The sequence below is a fragment of the Hipposideros armiger genome, unplaced genomic scaffold, assembly GCF_001890085.2.
Source record: "Hipposideros armiger isolate ML-2016 unplaced genomic scaffold, ASM189008v1 scaffold_3, whole genome shotgun sequence".
NCBI lineage: Eukaryota > Metazoa > Chordata > Mammalia > Chiroptera > Hipposideridae > Hipposideros > Hipposideros armiger.
This window is the reverse complement of record NW_017731353.1, coordinates 2,531,916-2,551,280: the sequence shown is the minus strand read 5'-3', so window position 1 is coordinate 2,551,280 and position 19,365 is coordinate 2,531,916. Positions and strand designations below refer to the sequence as shown.

General features: G+C 55.2%; 2 protein-coding genes across 18 annotated transcripts in view; one reads left to right on the top strand and one right to left on the bottom strand.

The window, feature by feature from the left end:
* GOLGA2 (golgin A2) overlaps window positions 1–1,515 on the top strand; it is a 16,062-nt gene extending 14,547 nt beyond the window's left edge. The window contains exons 24-26 of the mRNA XM_019641583.1: window positions 23–129; window positions 201–357; window positions 439–1,515. Of these exons, the coding sequence (XP_019497128.1) occupies window positions 23–129; window positions 201–357; window positions 439–656 (482 nt within the window). The 3' untranslated portion in view covers window positions 657–1,515. The remainder of the gene's footprint in view (window positions 1–22; window positions 130–200; window positions 358–438) is intronic.
* Window positions 1,516–2,141: 626 nt separating this feature from the next.
* DNM1 (dynamin 1) overlaps window positions 2,142–19,365 on the bottom strand; it is a 40,757-nt gene continuing 23,533 nt past the window's right edge. For 2 of the 17 annotated variants that reach the window (XM_019637282.1, XM_019637290.1), the window contains exons 12-23: window positions 17,127–17,197; window positions 16,915–16,966; window positions 16,699–16,710; window positions 14,491–14,604; window positions 10,641–10,750; window positions 9,691–9,802; window positions 9,225–9,236; window positions 8,444–8,614; window positions 7,155–7,396; window positions 6,573–6,788; window positions 4,401–4,437; window positions 2,142–2,787 (exon numbers count right to left, since the gene is read on the bottom strand). In XM_019637282.1, the coding sequence (XP_019492827.1) occupies window positions 4,416–4,437; window positions 6,573–6,788; window positions 7,155–7,396; window positions 8,444–8,614; window positions 9,225–9,236; window positions 9,691–9,802; window positions 10,641–10,750; window positions 14,491–14,604; window positions 16,699–16,710; window positions 16,915–16,966; window positions 17,127–17,197 (1,134 nt within the window). In that variant the 3' untranslated portion in view covers window positions 2,142–2,787; window positions 4,401–4,415. Of the gene's footprint in view, window positions 3,462–4,400; window positions 4,438–5,049; window positions 5,052–6,572; window positions 6,789–7,154; window positions 7,397–8,443; window positions 8,615–9,224; window positions 9,237–9,690; window positions 9,803–10,640; window positions 10,751–14,490; window positions 14,605–16,698; window positions 16,711–16,914; window positions 16,967–17,126; window positions 17,198–19,365 lie in introns of those variants that run through there. The other 15 variants (XM_019637318.1, XM_019637328.1, XM_019637226.1 and 12 more) reach the window with 12 other exon arrangements.

Genomic DNA, 19,365 nt, shown 5'->3' with positions numbered 1-19,365 from the left:
CCCCCCCCCCCGCACTCCACAGGGGAATACATCGCCCTGTACCAAAGCCAGAGAGCTGTGCTAAAGCAGCGGCACCGGGAGAAGGAGGAATACATCAGCCGGCTGGCTCAGGACAAAGAGGAGATGAAGGTAGAGGCCCTGACCATCTCTGCAGGTGGGGCAGTAGTGGGGGTGTGGGTGCTGAGCGCCTCTCCCTCCAGGTGAAGCTCCTGGAGCTGCAGGAGCTAGTGTTACGCCTCGTGGACGAGCGTAATGAATGGAACATGAAGTTCCTGGCGGTTGCCCAGAACTCTGCTGGGGAGCCCACTCCAGCGCCCCAAGCCGCCCTGGATATTGGTGCTGATGACAGCCCGAATGGTGAGTTGAGCCCTCGGGCAGGTGGGCAGTCAAGAGCTCGGCTCGCACAGCGCTCTGAGCCCTGCCTCCCTTTCTCCAAAGATCTTCATGAAGTGAGCCTCGCTGGCAGTGGGGAGCCTGTTCAGGGCGAGGCCAGTCGGGGCTTGGCTACCCCTGAGAACCCCACTGCGCAGCAGATAATGCAGCTGATCCGGGAGATGCAGAGCCCTCAGGAGCGCCCAGGCTTGGGCAACAACCCCTGCATCCCCTTTTTTTATCGGGCCGATGGGCAAAACGAAGTCAAGATAATGGTTGTGTAACACCTAACACACCAAGCCTGGACCATCCCCACCCATCATCCCTGTCACTCCTTCCCGGTTACCCCTCCCGTCACTCCTTCCTGGTTACTCCTTCCCGGTTACTCCTTCCCGTTACTCCATCCCTGTCACACCTTCCCGGTTACCCCTCCCGTCACTCCTTCCCGGTTACCCCTTCCCTGTCACACCTTCCTGGTTACCCCTTCCCTGTCACACCTTCCCTGTCACACCTTCCCGGTTACCCCTCCCGTCACTCCTTCCTGGTTACTCCTTCCCGTTACCCCTTCCCTGTCACACCTTCCCGGTTACCCTTTTACCCCTGGATTAGTAAGATCGGACCCCTAAGGAAGGGGCATATGAGCTCCCTGCCCATCTAGGGGAGATACATTATAGATTCCTGGGCACCCTGGCCAGGGCTGTCTTAATAACCTCTGGGCTAACAGTCCCAGAAAAATAAAGGTAGTTATTGTTATTTAGGAGGCTCCTCTTCACCCCCACCAAGAAGCCCCTGCATCCTCTATTGAGAGGCACTTTGGGGTGTAAGTGCCCCCCTCGCCCAGTTTGACACCTGGGCAGCACTTGGGACGGTTGGGGCTCACAGGCACGGGCATAAGCTGGTGTATATATACACCCTCAGTGTATATATTATCTGTAACAATTTATATATTCGGGAGTAGGCAGCCGCCTGTATTATATAACAAGAGGTTGGAGCTGGCAAATGGGCTATTTGTATTAAATATTTGGGGGTGGGGGGAAAGTTATTTATTGAAAGAAGACAGATGGAGACAGCGATGAGGGTTATGCCCGGGTGATATCACTCTTGTTTTTGTTTTTTATTTCGGAATAAATGGATTTAGTGATACTGCTTGGCCTTGCGTGTTCCTGTTTCAGGTCGCTGGGTCCTCAGTTCCCTGCAGTGGGTACTGAGCAGGGAGCAGATCCTGCCAGCAGAGGGCAGGCTTCTGCATTGTGCGGAACTGCAGTGTGTCTGAGCATGTCCAGTGGGCTGTTAAGAGATCTGGGCCTGTTGCCTGCATGCTGCTTGGTGAAGCCTGAGGGACCCCAAGGGGATCGCCATGGGGCTCTAAGGGCAGTCCTGCCCTAATGGCGAGACTCAGAAGCCTAACCTAAACTTGGGGAGGGAAAGCAGGGTGCCAGCACTCCAGAAAGCTGACTTCCAGGCAAGGTTGTTTTCATTCCATGACCCTGCCCTCTCTGGTGGCCTCTACAGTGCCCGCCCATACCCCGCATCATCCCTGCAGGCTGAGCTGGTGCCCCTTAACCCTACTGGCCAGAGCTGGGTTCACAAGATGAGGACCTGCTAACTTGCAGGTGTTTTCCCAGCAGGCCTTGGAAAGGATGGAGCCTTATTTCACCACTCCTTACAGCACCCTAGCAATAGTCGGTCCCTTCCCCATCCCTGCACCCCAATGTTTAAACCTTCACCTCTCCCTGACTGCCACAGAGAATACAAGCCAGCAGAGGACACACTGTTCCCCATTGTCCAGAAATGGGTTTTATTGTCAGCCAAAAGACAGCAAGACTGGTGGCAGTCAGAGAACCACCCAGCTGCCTGTACAGTACCTCCACACTCGGGGGAGGGATAGGAAGGTGGCAGAGGAGGGCTGGCTGTCCACAGGCTGGGCATGACAGGGAGGCTCATTGGAGGTGGCACACTTTGGAGAAGGGGATATGGTGACAGTGTTCCCTTGTAGTTGGGCCACAAGACTCCAAGGACAGCACGGTGATTTCCAGCATTAGAGGCGAGGCTATGGCGGCGGTGTGTGTGTGTGTGTGTGTGTGTGTGTGTGTGTGTGTGTGTGTGTGTTTTATATATATATATATATATATATGTATGAGTATTTATAGATATTTATAGAACGGGCAGGAGCAATACCACAGAGGGGCACAAGTTTCACCAACATCACGCTGGGTATGTCAGCTCACCACTACAACAGACTAAGTCACAGATGAAGGGGGAGGCTTTGGGGCAGGGGAGCCACGGTCAAGTCACAGAGCAGCCGTCCAGGCAGGCTTGGCAAGGGAGGTCTCCGAGGAACAGAAGGGGTCTGGTTAGAGGTCGAAGGGGGGCCTGGGGCTCTCAGGACGGGATGGACTTGCCTGACCCGATCGGCTGGCAGTTGGAGAGAAGGCAAAGAGAGAACAGGAGAGAGAAGGAGGGGGAGAGAGCTGGTAAGGCAAGGGAGGCCAGGTCTGGCAGGGGTGGGAGGGGAGGGCAGGGGGAAAGAAGCAGGTGAGGGTGTGGGCAAGGGTTCTGGAATAGAGGAGAGAGCCGAGGAAGGGAGGAGCTGGAGATGGGCGTGGGCCAGAGCTTCACAGGGGTCTGGGGTGGGGTCAGGGCAGGAGGCTGGGGCAGCCCTCCCCCTGCCACGCACGCTGGTCTCTCACACACCACCAGGCAGTGCACCCACAGCTCCAGACACATGTGCAGCTCCCTCTGGCTTCCCTCTTCTCTGGTCCCCTTGTCTTTCAACCCACTGGCTCAGGGCCACCACTAGCTGTAGGGAGTATGGGGCTGCGAGCCCCATGGAGCAGCCACCAGGCCCAATGGAAAAGACAGGAGAAAGAACACTGAACCAGGAGGGCAAAGCTAAAAGGATGGCTGGAGGGAGCACTGGAGGCCCCTCTGGGTGCGGGCAGAAAGCCCCGAAGTCCTCTGAAGGGACTCTGGGGAGGCAGGGAGGGCAGGCAGCCGGATGCCAGTGGCCATAGATTTATAAGTCTAAGAGGGGAGCCTCAGCTGGTCGAGGGACCGCAGGTCGCGTAGGTGAGGCTGGGCCCTTCCTGCTGGGGAAAAGCAGAAGAGTGAGAGTCAGTGGCAGGGGCAGAGTGGCAGGCAGGTTCACTGGGTGAGTTTTGTGACTCAGCCAGGATGGAACTCAGAGAAGCTGACTTGCCCAGGTCAGCAGATACCGTCATCCCCTTGGCTGAAGAGTATAGGTCACCCCTAGGAGCAACAAGCCCAGGTCTATGAGCCCATGGACTGGGGGTGGTGGTGATTTCTCTGGGGCCAAAGATGCTGCGTTCAGTTGAGCACTAGCAAGTGCGACAATACCAAGGAGGTAGGGGAAGGGACTGTGGGACCCTGCCTTGCCTGTGAGATATGTTCTGGGCTGATGGCGTGGACAGAACCTTCAGGCTTTCAGAAATCATCAAACAACCGGAGCCTTCGCCCCATATCGCTGTTCAATTCCTGGCACGATAGAGGTGGGACTCTGACCTCCTCTGCCCTATTGTGGATTTGGTTCCCAGAGCTACCAGGCAGCGAGCTAGCTGCCCTGCCCCAGCAGCATGGCTCAGATTGGGGAATGATTATGGTACCCGCAGGGTGATGTTCAAGAACTCTGGCTGCCCAAGTCCAGCCCCACACACAAGTCCCTCCAAGTTCCCTGCCTCTACACCATAAACCATGAGCTCTCTGCCCTCTGACAGCTCCGGAGAGCACCCATGTCTGCCAGCTTGGGTGCAGAGCCTGTCCCAAGAGCTCCCTAGGCTCAGCCATGGAGGTCTTGAGCAGTGGCACTGAGTCCCGAGGCTCGCTGAGAAAGGAGGTGAGAGAGCCAGCTGGCAGTGAGGACAGAAAGAAGGAAGAGTAAGTCTGGAGCTGCAGAAGGGAGAGGGAGGGGAGCCTGGCTCTGAGGTCCCAAGTATGCCACCCAATGTGGAGCTGGTGCAGCAGGGGGCAAACACATCGTTCATGCAGCAGGCCGAGAGGCATGTACCTACCGTGGCTGACGCTCCTCAGGGGTCACTGATAGTGATTCTGAAAGACAGCACGAAATCAACATGGCAGTTCACACGCACAGACGGGGCAGGCCTGGGGGTGGGGGACACGCACACGCACACGCCCGGGCGTGCACACACATGCTATGAGGCCCCAAGGCCCTGCATGCACACACTGACACACATGCCCACAGACAACACACATACACCTCCCCCACTACCCACTGCCCAGCACTCCCACTGGCCAGCACGTGCAGCACAGACCTGGGGCATGCAGCCACTTGGCACACTGAAGCGCACGCGTGGGCTGAGTCACAGCACAGAAGCTCGCCCACATACAGGAGGCATTTGCACCAGCTCCCTGCACACTCGTGCCTGGTGTGCTCAGAGGGCCACCTGCAATGCTCCATAAGGGGCAGGCTTTGCTTTCTTAGGGTCCAGCTGTCATTTCTGCACCCAAGAGCCTTCCATGGCTCCCTGCTGTCCACAGCATTGAGTCCCAATGAGTTAAACTCTTCTGTGGACTTTGAAGTTTCTCCAACCTGCCCCACCATACCCACGCAACCTTTGCTTATTCTTCCTCATTCTATCTGCCCTCCGCTCTGGCCAGTGGCTCTCTTCAGTGCATCCCACACCAAGCCTTTGCCCGTACTGCTTTTCCCAACCCAAATGCCCCCCAATTGCTTACTACCTGGGCCTTATCTTAATCAGCCTCCCAGACCTCACTGCAGTCAAGCTGCCTTGAAGCTCCCCGAGATTGCTCTCCTCCCCGAGGCAGGGCTATGGTTTGCCAAATATTGCCCATGTGTTAGCGAGTCTGCAGTCAGAGCAGATACCAGATCTTCCAGTTCCCATATGCCACACCTCAGCATGTCAAATACCCTTAAGAATCTGAACTCACATTGGAAGTTAGCCAAGTGCTCCTAGAGCCACATTTGCAGTTAATGCAGCATCACTCTAGCCACTGTCTCCCTTGATCCCCACACCAACCCTGGGAGAAAGGCAGAACATTGATTATCATTTGATAGAAGGGAAACTGAAGCCCTGGAAGGGTGAGTGACTTGCTTAAAGGCCCAGGGTGAACCAGAACCTCTGGACTCCCGTCCAGCGCTCTTGACCAGTACCATGCTTCCTGCTTTACCCCATCTGCTTTGGTCATCGGGTCACCACAGAGTAAGCCCCAACTCTTTCATTTTGGGTTCATGGAGGCTAGACCCATGGCCCTACCTTCCAGCCATCTGGAAACATACATGGATGCTATTGGTCTGATGTGTCCTTCCTCAGAAAACATGGCCAGTGGAAAGAGGGCAGACTGAGTTAGCTATCAGAGTGAGCTTCCTTAAGAGAGGGCCATTGATCAAGAAGGCAAAGCCAAGGGATGAAGTAGAATCCTTTTTTTCCTGGAAATCTCTGGGAAGGAGGCAGCCTTCATCCACTCCTGCCCCACGCCCACCATGTTGGTTCAGGCCAGTAGGGCCGGCCGGAGGAAGGGAGACGGAAAACAGCCATCAGATTGCCCCACGGCTCCCATACCCCCTTCCCAGTTGTCCCATGTCTGACCCCATGCCTGGGAGCCACTCTTACACTCTCACACCTGTGTGCACGCCCACACACACCACACACCTTGCTGGTCACACAGTCACAGCCTGGCCTCTGTTTGTGTGGGCCAGAGGTGGGACACCCTCCTGGGACAATTCAAAAGAGTCAGGACTGGGAGTGGAGGCATCAGGGTAGCCTGAGTGTTAGTGAACAAAATCTACACATCGGGAGAGGATGGGGTTCAGATCCTAATACCTAAGGTAGGCTCACCAGGGGATGGGAGGGAGGAGTGGAGGACGAATAGAGGACGGAGGCCAGTGAAAAGGGGAAAGCAGGAGAAATGCAATGTGTGGGAGATAGAGAAGAGTGAAAAAGGAGGGAAGCGCCATGCAAGTGCTGGAAAGAAGGGGGCAGGTGGGATGAGCCCCACGGCCCCCTCCCCAGAAACGACCACCTCCGGGACTCAGCGCTCCCTGGGGAGCAGGCTCCGCCAACCCTCGGCCCCTCCAAGAGTGCCTTCAATGGAGAGGGCCGGCTCTGGCGGCCAGGGCCGATGCTTCAAAATCCGGCCTCATCTCCCTCCCGCTCACGCCCGCCCGGCGGTCTCTCCCGCCGGCGCTTTCAGCCCCTACTCACCTGGGGACCCCGGGCGGGGCGCGGTTGGGGCGCGAGGGCACCTGGGGGGGAGGACCGAAGGGGTCAGGGGAAGCCCCCGGCCTGGAGGGCACGGGGGGCGCCCCCCCCAGGGCGGACCCAGCAGGCGGAGGCCCAGGAGCAGGGCCCCGCGACCCGGGCCGGGCTGGGGGCACGGCGGGGGCTCGGCGCTGCGGCGTGGGGCTGGACGTGGGTGACCTGTGGACGACAGGGACCGGAGGACAAGGGAGGGCGAGATGAGCGGCTCCGCCCCACCTTGAGGCCCCGCCCCCAGCCGGGTGCCGGCCACGCCCATGCGCACAAGCCCCGCCCCGCCCTAGGTGAACGCCGAAGCCTAAAGCCCCGCCCCCAGTGGTTCCAATATTCCAGGCTCCACCCCGCCTCGCAGCCAGCACTCCACGGCAAGCCCCACCCCGCGACAAGCCCCGCCCCTCTCTAAGCTCCGCCCCTCGCTCCAAGTGGGAGCCGTCCCGGTGACGCGGGCGCGCCACTGCCCGGTCCCGGTCCACCTCCCGCGGGCCCCGGGCTGGGGGGCTTTGGGGCCGTGGGGGCCAGCCCTGATACCTGCGTCCAGTCGGTACGCTCTGCACCTGCAGCCAGGAGTCGTCCACAGGCGGGGGCATAGGCGTGCTGACAGTTGTCGTGTTGATGTCTCCGATGATGCTGAGCGCCTCCTTCAGTGCGTGGTACATGCGTAGCATCTCGTCACGCCTCTGCGCCTGCTCGGCCGACTCCTCCATCAGTGTGTTCTGGTCCCCGCACGAGTACAGGTTGGCGAGCAGCTCCGAGAAGATGAATTCCTTGGTCTGTGTGTGGGAGGGCAAAAAAAGGAGGGGGCTGGGACCGTACCACTCTGCCCGCCCCGACAACGGGCCCTGCTAGAACTGTGGGCTGGACTGTAAGCTCTGGGAAAGAGGTTCTGCCTAAACTCAAACACCTCCCCTGCTTCCCTGCCCCACCCCCCACCCCAGCTCCCTTCCACGACCCTTGTCTTTTTCTCAGATGGTCGAGAGAGGAAAAGTGACCAATTTAAGGTCACAGATCTGGGAGAACAGCTCAGGGCCTGTCATACAACTAGTCTACCTCCTTTCAGCTTTTTTCAGCCTCAGTTTCTTCATCTGTAAAATGGGGTTATTACACCCTTTCCAGGACTTGCATGCTGGACCAAAATAAGGAAGATGACAGATTAAATTTTTCTGAGTCCTTGAGTAACAGGTGTAAATGTGTGCTTGCATTGGCGGAGATGTGAGTCTCTGTGTGTAGGGGGAGGGTTAACGTTCTCCTTCAAATCCCCAGGTGTTACCTCGCCTGGGCTCTGGGACATTCATGGAAAGATGCTGAGGTTTTTACACCATAGGCCTGTGTCTTATTTGTTATTCAAATATTGTTGAGCACCTTCTATGTTCCAGGCACTGTGTTGCTATGCACTTTATATTCATTTAATCCTCAACTCTATCATCTGTATTTTACTTATAAGGAAACAGGTTCAGAGAGGGTAGTTCATTTGCTCAAAGTCATACAGAGAATTTATGGCAAAGCCAGGATTCTAACCACTGGTGGTAGTGGGTCTGTGGAGTGTATATTTCAAAATCTCTGGGAGGGAGTTCTCAAAAGACGCAGATTCCTAGCTCCTGGAAAACATTTAAGCATGTTTGAAACAACTTGGGTAGGTGAATCTATAAGATAATATATAAAACTCACATTGTATTTTTATTGAATGGCTTAGGTATGGACCTATGCCTCCCTCCCTAGACCTGGTCCCACAGGGCTGGCCCGTGTCTCCCCCAGGCCAACCTGGCTGCCTGCCTCCCTGGTCTCACAAGAGCCCCCGCAACCAACAGCAGTGCACCCACATTGTTAATCATGAGGTGCATGATGGTCTTAGGCATGAGGTCCCGCACGGTCTTGTTGACGATGGCCATGTATGAGTCTACCAGGTTTCGGATGGTCTCCACCTGCCGCTCCAGCTGTGGGTCCATGGAGTGCATGAAGCTGTCTGAGCCATTCTCTTCAGTCTCACTGGCCTGCCATGGAGAACAGAGGGAATCAAGGTGGCTGGGCCCTTGAAGCCAGGTTCCAGGCATTCCCAGGATCTTAGTTCCTCCCCTTCAAAAGTGCCTGGAACACTGAGGCACAGAGAGAAGCAACGGGCCTGAACACACAAACACCAGCTTTTCCGTATGTTCTGGGTCTCTGGGCTCTGCCCCAGACTCTCAAGACTCCAGACCCTCGTTCAGCCTTATTTGGCTCTGACTCTAGTGCAGCGGTTCTCAACCTGTGGGTCGCGACCCCTTTGGGGGTCGAACGACCCTTTCACAGGGGTCGCCTAAGACCATTGGAAAACAAAAAGATATCTACATTACGATTCATAACAGTAGCAAACTTACAGTTATAGAGTAGCAACGAAAATAACTTTATGGTTGGGGGTCACTACAACATGAAGAACTGTATTAAGGGGTCGCGGCATTAGGAAGGTTGAGAACCGCTGCTCTAGTGCCTAGAATTTGCTTCAGTTTCCCAGTCCGTGAATTAGGAAAGGACATCTCCAGGGTCTCTTGCTGATTCTAAAGACCTGGCTAGAGCTGATGCCAGGCTGGAGACGTGTGGCAGAAGGTGAGGGAAGGGCACACTCACTTTCTCCTTGTCCTGGGAGGCCCACACCAAAGCCACAGAGGTCACCACACAGCATTGCCACCGCCGCCACCAGTGAGCACAGCCGAAGCAGATACACAGAGAAGAAAAGGGAAGGGATTGAGTGAACCCAGGGCACTGCACCCCAACTCTAAGGCAACTCTAGAGAGTGCCACAGTGAAAGAGGGGAGAAAAGAGAAGGCAGTCACAAGAAACCACCATCGTATGAAGGGGATGCAGGAAATGCCATGTGTTGCAGAGAAGGTGACACATAAAGCTGCCATTGGATAAGGATGGGAGGAAGACTTAACTCTGATCCTGCCCCAGGGCAGGTAGGGAGAGGGTCCCTCCTATTTCTAAGCCCAGGGAGGGCTCGAGAAATATGGTAGGAGTTGGTATCACTGAGGATGGTGCCCCAGGCCTCCTATTATGAGCAGCTTGCCCCTCCCCTCCCTGCCCTGCCACTCACCCCAACGCGCTCAGGGTACACGCCAGCCCTCAGGAAGGAGGCCTTCCAGCTATCCACCTCTTCTTGTGTCTCGCAGGCCAGCTCCAGCTGCCGATAGTCCTTGTAGACATTCCTGCAAGATGGGGCAGGAAGTGAGGGGGACAGGGTGAAGCCCATTCACCCTGGTGGTTAAGGGCGTGCATGGACTGGGGTTATCACGCCTGGGGTCCAGTCCTGGCTTTCTCATTTCCCAGCTAGGTGACCCTGGGCAAGTCTCTTCCTCTCTTCGAGCTTCAGTTTCCTCATCTGGATGATGGGTTAACAATTCCTGCCTCCTATGGTCATTGTGAGGATTCGGTTAAATGAGCAGTATAAAATACTCTGTTAGAAAGGGGCTGAGCCTTCAATAAAGGGGCACCCATGACAGTGCAGCTCCTGGCTTGGGTCTCAGCCCCCACCGGCTCCCTCCCTGGCTTTCTTGGGACTCCCCTGATGGCAGCTGTATTGAACCCTCATCCCTGAATAGGAGCAAACCCATCAGAGTCAGCCCTGCGTTGGGAGTTGAGAGGCCTGATACTGCCACTGGCCTCACCCTCCTCCCCGGAAACTGAGCAACATGAAAAGGGGACCAGGCCTGACTGGGGCTGTTCTTTGTCCCCAGTGCCTGATAGAGTGTCTTATGCAGAGCACCCACTAACCAAGTGACTGTGAAAGGACAGGAGGGGAGGAAGGAGGGGATGTAGAAAGGGAGGAAGAAAGAGAGATGGAGGGAGAGCGGGCAGGAAGGAGCGCTTGACACGATGACTAGCACACACTAGGGACTGCATATTTGTCAAATGAATGACTTGCTGTGGGGCTTGGGCAGGTTCCTCTCCTTTCTGGATCTATGTACCACGTTTCTCCTCAGTGGGGGTGGTTTGGGGCTTGCAGAGTCTGGGGCCCCACAGCCCTAGCGGGGGGCAGGCAGGCACCTCTGCTCCGTGTTAAACAGGGCAAAGATGTGCTTGCTCGACATGAAGCCCTTCTCCACATCCCGCAGCTTCAGGTTGTCCACAGACAGCATGTATTTCTTCTCTTTCTCCTGTGGGTAGAGCCATGGGTGAGGTTGGCACTGTTCTCTGCCACATCTCACTCCCTAAGAGCTCTCCATACCGGGGGTGCCTGGGGCTGTGGACCCTCAGAGTGGCACCGGGCTTCTGGGGACCAGCGCTTGTGCAGCCCTGGGCCTACTGGGCACCTCCAGCTCCCAGTGGCATTCAAGTCATTCCCACCACCTCTGCATACCTGCCAGGGTGGCGAGGCTGAAGGTGGCTCCCACATCCTGCCCCCAAAAAGCCCTGGATGCAAGCCAGGCCCGCTCTAGCCAGAGACCCCTCACTGGAGCCTCTCTCGCTCCTGGCCTGGCTGCCGGGCCTGCTTTGGATAAGCTCTGACTTCATTTCCTGACTGTAGAGACAGGAAGGGGGGCCACCAGCCCTGAGGCTTCAAAGGGCTGGCTCAGCCCACTCCCCCCAGACACCCATGTGTTAGCAATCAGCCACATAACACAGGCCTGGAGATGGTGAGTCTCTGTGCAAATGAGTATGGTGTGTGTGTGTGTGTGTGTGTGTGTGTGTGCGCGCGCGCGCGCGAACACATACAAACCGGAGCACATATCTTACCACTACTGTGTGTGTATGCCCATGCTGTGTTGCATAGATGTGTGTGTGTGTACATGTGTGTCTGAGGAGGTGTCCAGCACGTCCATGTGTCCATTTGACATGTTTGTGTGTCCACGAGGATGTGTGCACACTTTGGTAGATGTATGTGGAAATTGTAAATGCTTATGTGTTCGCATGAAAGTCGGACAGTCGGACACGTACTGTGGGTTCCCGTATTTATGTGCACAGTTTGTGCAATGGGCTGGATATGTTTGGTTGATCTGTAGTCGTCTGGGAGGAGTTATGTGTATATGTGGCTGGGCATATGGGTGCCAGACCTATAGTCACATGTGTGTATGCCTGGTGTGGGCCGACATGTGTCTATAGGCTGCTATGTCAAGGGGAGGGGCTCGGGGATCTCTGGAGGAGGGACCCCAGGATGGGAGGAGGGGAGAGGTTTCTGCTGCCGGTACCCCATTTGCCTACCCAGCACCTCAGGATACATGCTGGTGTGGGGGTGGGGTGGTCTATGTGGGTCTCTGGGACTCAGGGTGTGGGCAGGAGCCTCGCCCAGCATCTCAGGTGGGGGTCTGGGTTTAGAAGGACCCTGCTCCCTGTCCTTGCGTCATCCTGCCTACCTCCCTCTGCCCCCCGCACCCGCCTGGCCTGTCCAGCCACATAAAGCCCTCTTTATGGCAGGCGGATGGCCGGGAGCCCCAGAGGGCGGCTGGGGGAGGAGAGGAGGAAGTTGCACACGAGGCCAGGGAACATCTGGAAGCGTTCGAGGGAGGCCCCGCCGCCACCACCCTGCGCTCTGGGGTTGGACACTAGGCAGGAGTGGCCTCCTCCCCCCACCCCTCCCTTCCTGCTGGCCAGCCCCCTCCCCAGGCCCCTCCTTCCCAGCCACGGCTCCTGCTCACCCCTGCCACGTCAAACGAGGCAGAAGGGGAGCAGGGAGCAGAGAGGGGACCTCGGGCTGGCTGGGCTGGGGATGGGGGCCTTGGATTTCCAAGAGACGGGCTGAAGCTCCCACCCGATGACAGACACTGCCACCTGGATGGACCAGAGGACACGTCCACTCCGTCTACCCAGTGTTTAGACTATCTGTTCAGGACTCCCAAATTGTACAGTAGTCTGCACATTGGTTAGGCTGGCTGGGTTAGACCCTCGGCGCCGCTGGAGAGCTGGACCGACCCCCGTCATCCCAGAGCTGGAGCTTGGAGCTGGGGCAGGGGTGTGGGGGGCATAGGGTGGGCTGGGAGGAGGTGTAGAAGGATGGGGGTGCCATTCTGCTGTGGGATGGGGTTGGGGTGCTGATGGGTGGCGAAGGAAGACTGAGAAGCTGGGGGATGGTCAATGAGGGCTGGGGATACGGGTGGCCTCCTGTCTACCCAGAAGGCCACCCAAGTCCCAAAGACCGGAGTGCTGGCAGCTGGGGGAAGAAGGGGGACAGGTCCCCCTCCCCCTAGCCGGGACCACCTCCATGTCCCCAGATGTTCTAGTGCAAAAATCCACTCACACTCAACACACGCACATCGCCTAGCCTTGACATGCACACCCCACAATTCAGGCACATATATCCCCGCACCCGCACTTTAAATCACAAATCCATGCCCTAAGCATCCATGCACACTCTAAGTGCGTGCACACACACACACACACACACACACACACACACACACACCCTCCCAATGGAACGCGGGCGGCCCCCATCCTTACATCCCAAATACACATATATTCTCAAATACTCCACATGCACTTCTCTCTCCTCAAGCCCACTCACTACACACATACACTTATACACCGAGCACGGGCACACACGCCGAGAGTCACACTTCAGGCACACACAGTCTGCCCCCAAACGCACATGCAAACCCTCATATACAAAAGACCTAGATGCTTACACCCCGAACAGTCTCCTACAAAACACCCCCACACAATAGCCACAAGCCTCACACCCCCCCTACCTCCCAGCACTCACTGTCCACACCCACTCCCACTCCTCACATACACTCAGGGCCGGCTTCCACACATCGCTAAACTCAAATGTACGCACAAAGCTCAAAAAAGACTCCCACCCCACAGGTACAAGGACAGGGGCCCCTCTCAGATACACTCCCCCGCCCCCTAGTGTAGACAGTCACTGGCCCTCAGGCCCAGGTCATACTATCTGCACTCCCCAGACCACCGTGGGGGGCGTCTAGGGAGCAAGCCTGGGCTACAGAGCAGGAAGTAACCCCCCTACCCGCCTGCCACGCCACCTCACACTCCATCCCTTCCAGGGGCCCTTGTGCTTAGGGAGAGGCCAGGGTTGGGGTAACGAGGTCCAGATGGCTTGGCACCCCTGCCAGTGATGACAGAGGGCCCCGCCCAAGGTGGGGATGGGGGGGACTGCCCAGAGTGACTTTGAGGGGGCAGGGATCAAGGAGGGGCTTGGGGACCAAAATCACCAGCCCCCACATTGTGCCCTCCTTCCCCGTTGAGTGTACCCTCTCCTCCAACTGACCCCTCAGGAAGAAAAGAGTCCCTTCCCCCACTCTGTGGCCAGCTGGAGTTCATTACCACAAGCCTCCTCCAGCCCTCCCTGCTCTCTCTGGTCACCTCTGGAATCCAGATGTGGAAGCCAAATAGATTCATTCTTAAAGGAGACCAGCGGCAGGGGAGGGAGGCGGCGGGGGGTCTGTGTGCCCTAGTGGGCAGTGAGGGGTTTTGAGTGGTGCCTCTGCGGGGTCTGGAGGCATGCTGGGGATCTCCCTTGGACTGCCGGAGTCTGGGGGACTGGGGTGCAGGGGTTAACAGGGTGTCCGGCAGCTGGACTGGTATGTGTCATGGGCCTGTAGGGGCCACAGACGAGGCGGCACGCCCTGGAGAGGGAAAACAGGAAGGCCACAGGGCTGGAGAAGTCAGGGAGGGGCACCTAGTACCCCTGCTCACCCTCCTCAGGGCGCTCAGCCCCAAGCTCCCCAGCCCTGACAAGCCCTCTCCGTCCAGCCTGGATGAGTCCCCAGGACTGCCTGCCGCTGATCCTTGCAGTCCACCTCCAGACCAAAGGGTCTTGGATGGGATTTTTAAAAACCTCTCTTGGGTGGTCCATTCCACGCCCAGCCCAGCCAGTGGTAGGGTCTGAGCCTGACTCTGGCCACCAGCCAGACCCTTTGATGACCAGTGGCCCTTAACTCACCTCATCATCTTTGTACCAGGACAGATTCTCGGCGGTCAGCACAAACCAATACTCCTTGGAGCCCCCCTTCATGATGCCAATATTGTTGATTGTCAGCCAGCCTTTCCGGATGACCTGGAGGGGGAGGGGGCAGGAGGTCAGTGGGCAGAGGCCAGGCTTCCCTGCGGAGGATGGGGTAGGCAAAGAGAGGCACTCGAAAGCCCACCCCCACTTCCCCAGCTCTTGGAGGCCTGGGTGGTAAGGGAGGGTGGGGGCCAGACCTGCCTTGGTTTGAACCACAAGTGAACAGAGTGGAAGACAGAGGAAGGCAGAGGTGAGCTCAAGATGGAGAGCCCTCTGACATTCAGAGCCGCCTGGGTAGGGGACTTGGTAGGGATGAGCTCCCCACCACTAAAAGGGTACAAGCAAAGCTTAGATGGCCAACTGGGCAAGAGAACCCTGAGTGTCTTTTCAGCTGAAGACCCAATTTATTCTAAGACTTGTTTTTAACCTCAGAGACTGCATATGCTGCTGTTGCCTCTGTCTAGAAAGTACTTTCTCTCCTGTTTGCCTGGCAAATTCTTACTCACCCTCTGGGTATCAGCTCAGAAATCATATTCTCAGGTAGGCCCTCCCTGGCCTCCAATATAAATCAGGAACCCCATTATAACCTTTTATCACTCCTTTAAGTCTTCCTCTACGACAATGGTTGGGATTTCGAATTAAGTGTGTGCAAGTGTGTGCATGTGAGTGAGTGTGCATGTGTGTGTGTGTATGAGGTTATCTGTTGATGTCAGACTCTCTTGCTAAACTGTGAACTCTCTCATTCACCGGTGTATCCCAGTACCTTGCAGAGAGCTCAGCAGACAGTAAGTGATCAACACACACTTGTGGTATGAATACACGAGTGCCCTAATAGTAGGTTCTAAGAGCCTCTGGCCCCAGGCCCTGGCCCCAGGTGGGGCGATAGGGAGTGGGAGCAGGGGGAAGGGGCTGAGCACCAATTGTCCAGGCCCCTTCTTCCTGGGGAAAGCTCAGAGTAACAGGCAAAGGTCTCTTTTCACAGCAGGAAGCAGCTGTCCGCAGGACTGTCCTGACTCATCACCATAGACCAGAGCTGTGGGTTGTACTCCACGGGCAGAGCCACTGCCCAGACTCTGGGCCCCGTGACCCTTCTCCTACCATGTCCCCGTCCAGTGAGGATCCCTTCAGTGTCTGTGGGATCCAGTCCAAATGCCACACCCTAGCACTCCAATCTGACCAACAGGCCTCGCCACCCTGCTCCCTGCCCCGACCTGCTGCCTTTGTCCTCCCTCAGCCACCCCCAGCCCTGCCCTCCCCTCTGCTCACCCAAACCCCCTCCAGAGCCCCTGCAGCAGGGACCTCCTGCTGCCCCGACTCCCACCCCTCCTGGGCCCTGCCTGCTGGCCCAGGTCTCCAAGGGGCAGTGCCAAGGTCTGACTCCCATCCAGGGGCCGGCACAGTGTAGGCACCAGTGAGTGTTCACCGAACCAAACTGCCCTGGGATATTACATTCATCAATTCCTTCATCCTACTGAGCACCTACTGTGTGCCAGGCACTGGGCTGGGGGCTAAGGATTTACTGATGAACAAGATAGACCCAGCCCTTCCCCTCATGGGGTTTGAGATGGAAATAGGTATGAAGTCAATAATCACACAAACACCCAGATTTTTCAGAGACTCTGGCCTCTGGAAAAGTCCAGGACGCTATGGCTCATGTGTACAACTACGGTGGAGAAGTGATGTGTCAGCAGAGATCTGAAGGGCATAACAGGCGGGGACAGACTTGGCTCTTGACATTTCATTCATCTCTTTACTCCACTTTCTGGTGGAGATGGCTAGCTTAAAAACATGTTCCTCGCTCATCCATCCACCCATCCACCCACCCACCCACCTACCCATCCATCAAACAGATATTTGATGAGCCCTACTCAGTGCCAGGCCCCAGCAAGGCATTTTTACCCACCCCAGCCCCCACGGTCTGCCACTGCCTGAAGTACTGCTTAGCTCATGCGTACGGATGGCCAGATTGATGGAACTCTGTGTGGCTAGGCCTTGCCTCTGGCCTGAGAGCATGTGTGGCTACCCTTGTGCTGGTGTGTGCAAGCAGCTCAAAACCAAAGGGTGTCGTCTTGCCCATCCCCACTACAAATGGGCCCCTTCCTCCCGCTCACTGTACAAGCCAAGAGCCCCAGTCCTGGTACTCACCAGAATCTCATCCTGCAAAGAGGTAACCATAGCAACCACGAGAAGCATCGGGAGAGAGGAGAGAGGGTTACTGAGGCAGAGTGGGAGGCTTGTGGCCGGCAGCTGGCAGGCTCCCTGGCCCCATGAGACCATTCTCCTTTGGGGAGGGGGCTCTCAGAGCATGGCGTCCATTCGGCACCCTCCATCCCTCGGGCTGGGGCACTGGGGCTCACTCACCTGGTTCCCTGAAGCCTTCTTCTTGCTCATCTGGTTGCTCCTCTGCTGAGCACTAAATGGGGAGAGAGGGAAGCGTCTCAGAACTTCTCCTCTCAAGAGGCCCAGCTCCATTGCCACGGCTCAATGGGCACCAAACCCAGAAGGCCTGGGTCCTGCTCTCTTCCTCTCCCCATCACATGAGGTGTCACCTTCTCCGGTCAGGGAGCACTCACTTGGCAAAGCCTATGAAGTCCTCATGGTTGGTATTCATGTAAGCCAGCTCAATATCGATGAGAAGCATGACCTCCAAGGATACGCAGGTCAGGAGGCAAGTGGAAAAGACACCACAAAGTTTTAAAATGCAGGAAAAGCTGGGAGAAACATACTTGCAGCACATATTGAATCCAAATAAACAAATCCATAATCCATACACAATAGTATCTATAATAAAGAGTTTCTACAAATCAATCAGTAAGACAAACAAATCAAAATAGCCAAAGACCATGAATGGGGAATTCATAGGAGAAATACATGTAACCAATAAGGATATGAAAAAAATGCTCACCCTCATTAATAAAGAAATATAAGTTAAAACCACGAGACCTTTTTTAAACCTATCAATTTAATAATAAATATTGGTAATGACCAGTATGGACATAATTGTGGGAAAAGGGGTTCTCTCGTATACTATTGATGGAAGTATAAATTTGTATCACCTTCTTGGAGGGCAATTTAGCAATATTTAACAACATTAAAATGCACATATTCACTTCTAGAACTATATCTCACAGATAAATTCATTAAGTGAGCAAAGATGTATGTACCAGGGTGTTCGGTGTGGTGTGGTCTGTAACAGAGAAAAACTGGGAGCGAGCCAATGGCCACCGGAAGGTGAAATAGGCTATGGTACCCTCTGAACAACAAAACTGTTCAAAGAATGAGGACAATTTCTAGGTTTTGGCATGGGAAGAGCGCAAATGGCTAAGGGTGATGGGATTCGTAATCGGGTTGTGGTGAGAGTGACATTCCTGATGCACAGGCTGGGTTCGGACCCAGGAGCTGCTGCTTCCTATGAGCCTGGGGGCCTATGCTCACTGAGCCTCAAGTTCAAAGCAAGTATTCCTGCCTCGTAGAAGGGGGAAAGATGCAATGAGATGAGCCAGGTGACATATCTGACATATAATAGGTGCTTGACACATGTCAGGTCCTACAATTATCTTTGGAGAAGAAAGGCATGACACACAGCAGGATTGCAGTTCTTTAAGATTAGGATGGAATCTGGAATCTGTAGGTGCCCAGGGAAATGCCTGGAAGGGACGCCCCAAACCGTGAATGGGTATTTTGTGGGAGGGACTGGGGGCAGAGAGGAGTGAACGGGGGAACATTTACTTGTAATTGAATCACTTCTATATTAATTGAATAGTTTATTGAATCTCTATCACTTTCATAATTAAAAAGAGACCGATAAGGATTTAAAAACAACATCAACAACAAAAATGTGAGTGACTGGGGACAGTGCCATTGTGGAAAAGGGATGTGTAAGGATAGAGGCTGGGAATGGTAGCCAGGGGTGGTCACAGACAGAAGGATGACGGAGATGGAGAAGGAGAGAGGAGAAGCCTGTGGGCTTTGTGAGCGCCGTAAGGAGGGCCCACCCGTCTCTGCTCCTCCCAGCGCAGAGACAGCATTCAGTAATAGTGTTTGTGGTTGAATGAATGAATATCTGATCAATGACTACATAGAAGGAAGAGGGGTGGCTATGACAGGTATAAGGTGACCCAGAGAAACAGCAAATAGAGAGACAGGCCCAAAGAGAGATGACCAGAGGATAGACTGCCAAAAAGCTGAGAAGCAGATGGTGGGATGTAAAATGGTGCAGCGCTGTGGAAATCAGTACGGTCGTTCCTCAAAAAATTAGACACAGAACTATCATATGATCCAGCAATTCCACTTCTGGGTATGTACCTATAAGAATGGAAAGCAGGGACTCCAAAGATACTTGTGTACCAATATTCATAGAAGAGTTATTCACAATGGCCAAGAAAGAGGCGGGAACAACCCAAACAGATAAACAAAATGTGGTCTATACAGACAATGGAATATCATTCAGTCTTAAAAAGGAAGGAAATTCTGACACCTGCTACAACATAAATGAAACTTGAGAACATTTTTGTTAAGTGAAAGAAGCCAGACACAAATGGACAAATGTATGCTTCCACTTATATGAGGTCCCTAGAGTTTTCAAATTCATGGTAACAGAAAGTAGAATGGTGGGTGCCGGGGGCTGGGGGGAAGGGGACGGGGAATGAGTGTCTAGTGGGGACAGAGTTTCATTTTGGGAAGATGAAAAAGTTCTGGAAATGGGTGGTGATGATATTTGCACAACAATGTGAATGTATTTAATACCAGAGAACTGCACGGTTAGAATAGTACATTTTGGGGCCAGCTGAGTGGCTCAGTTGGTTAAGAGCT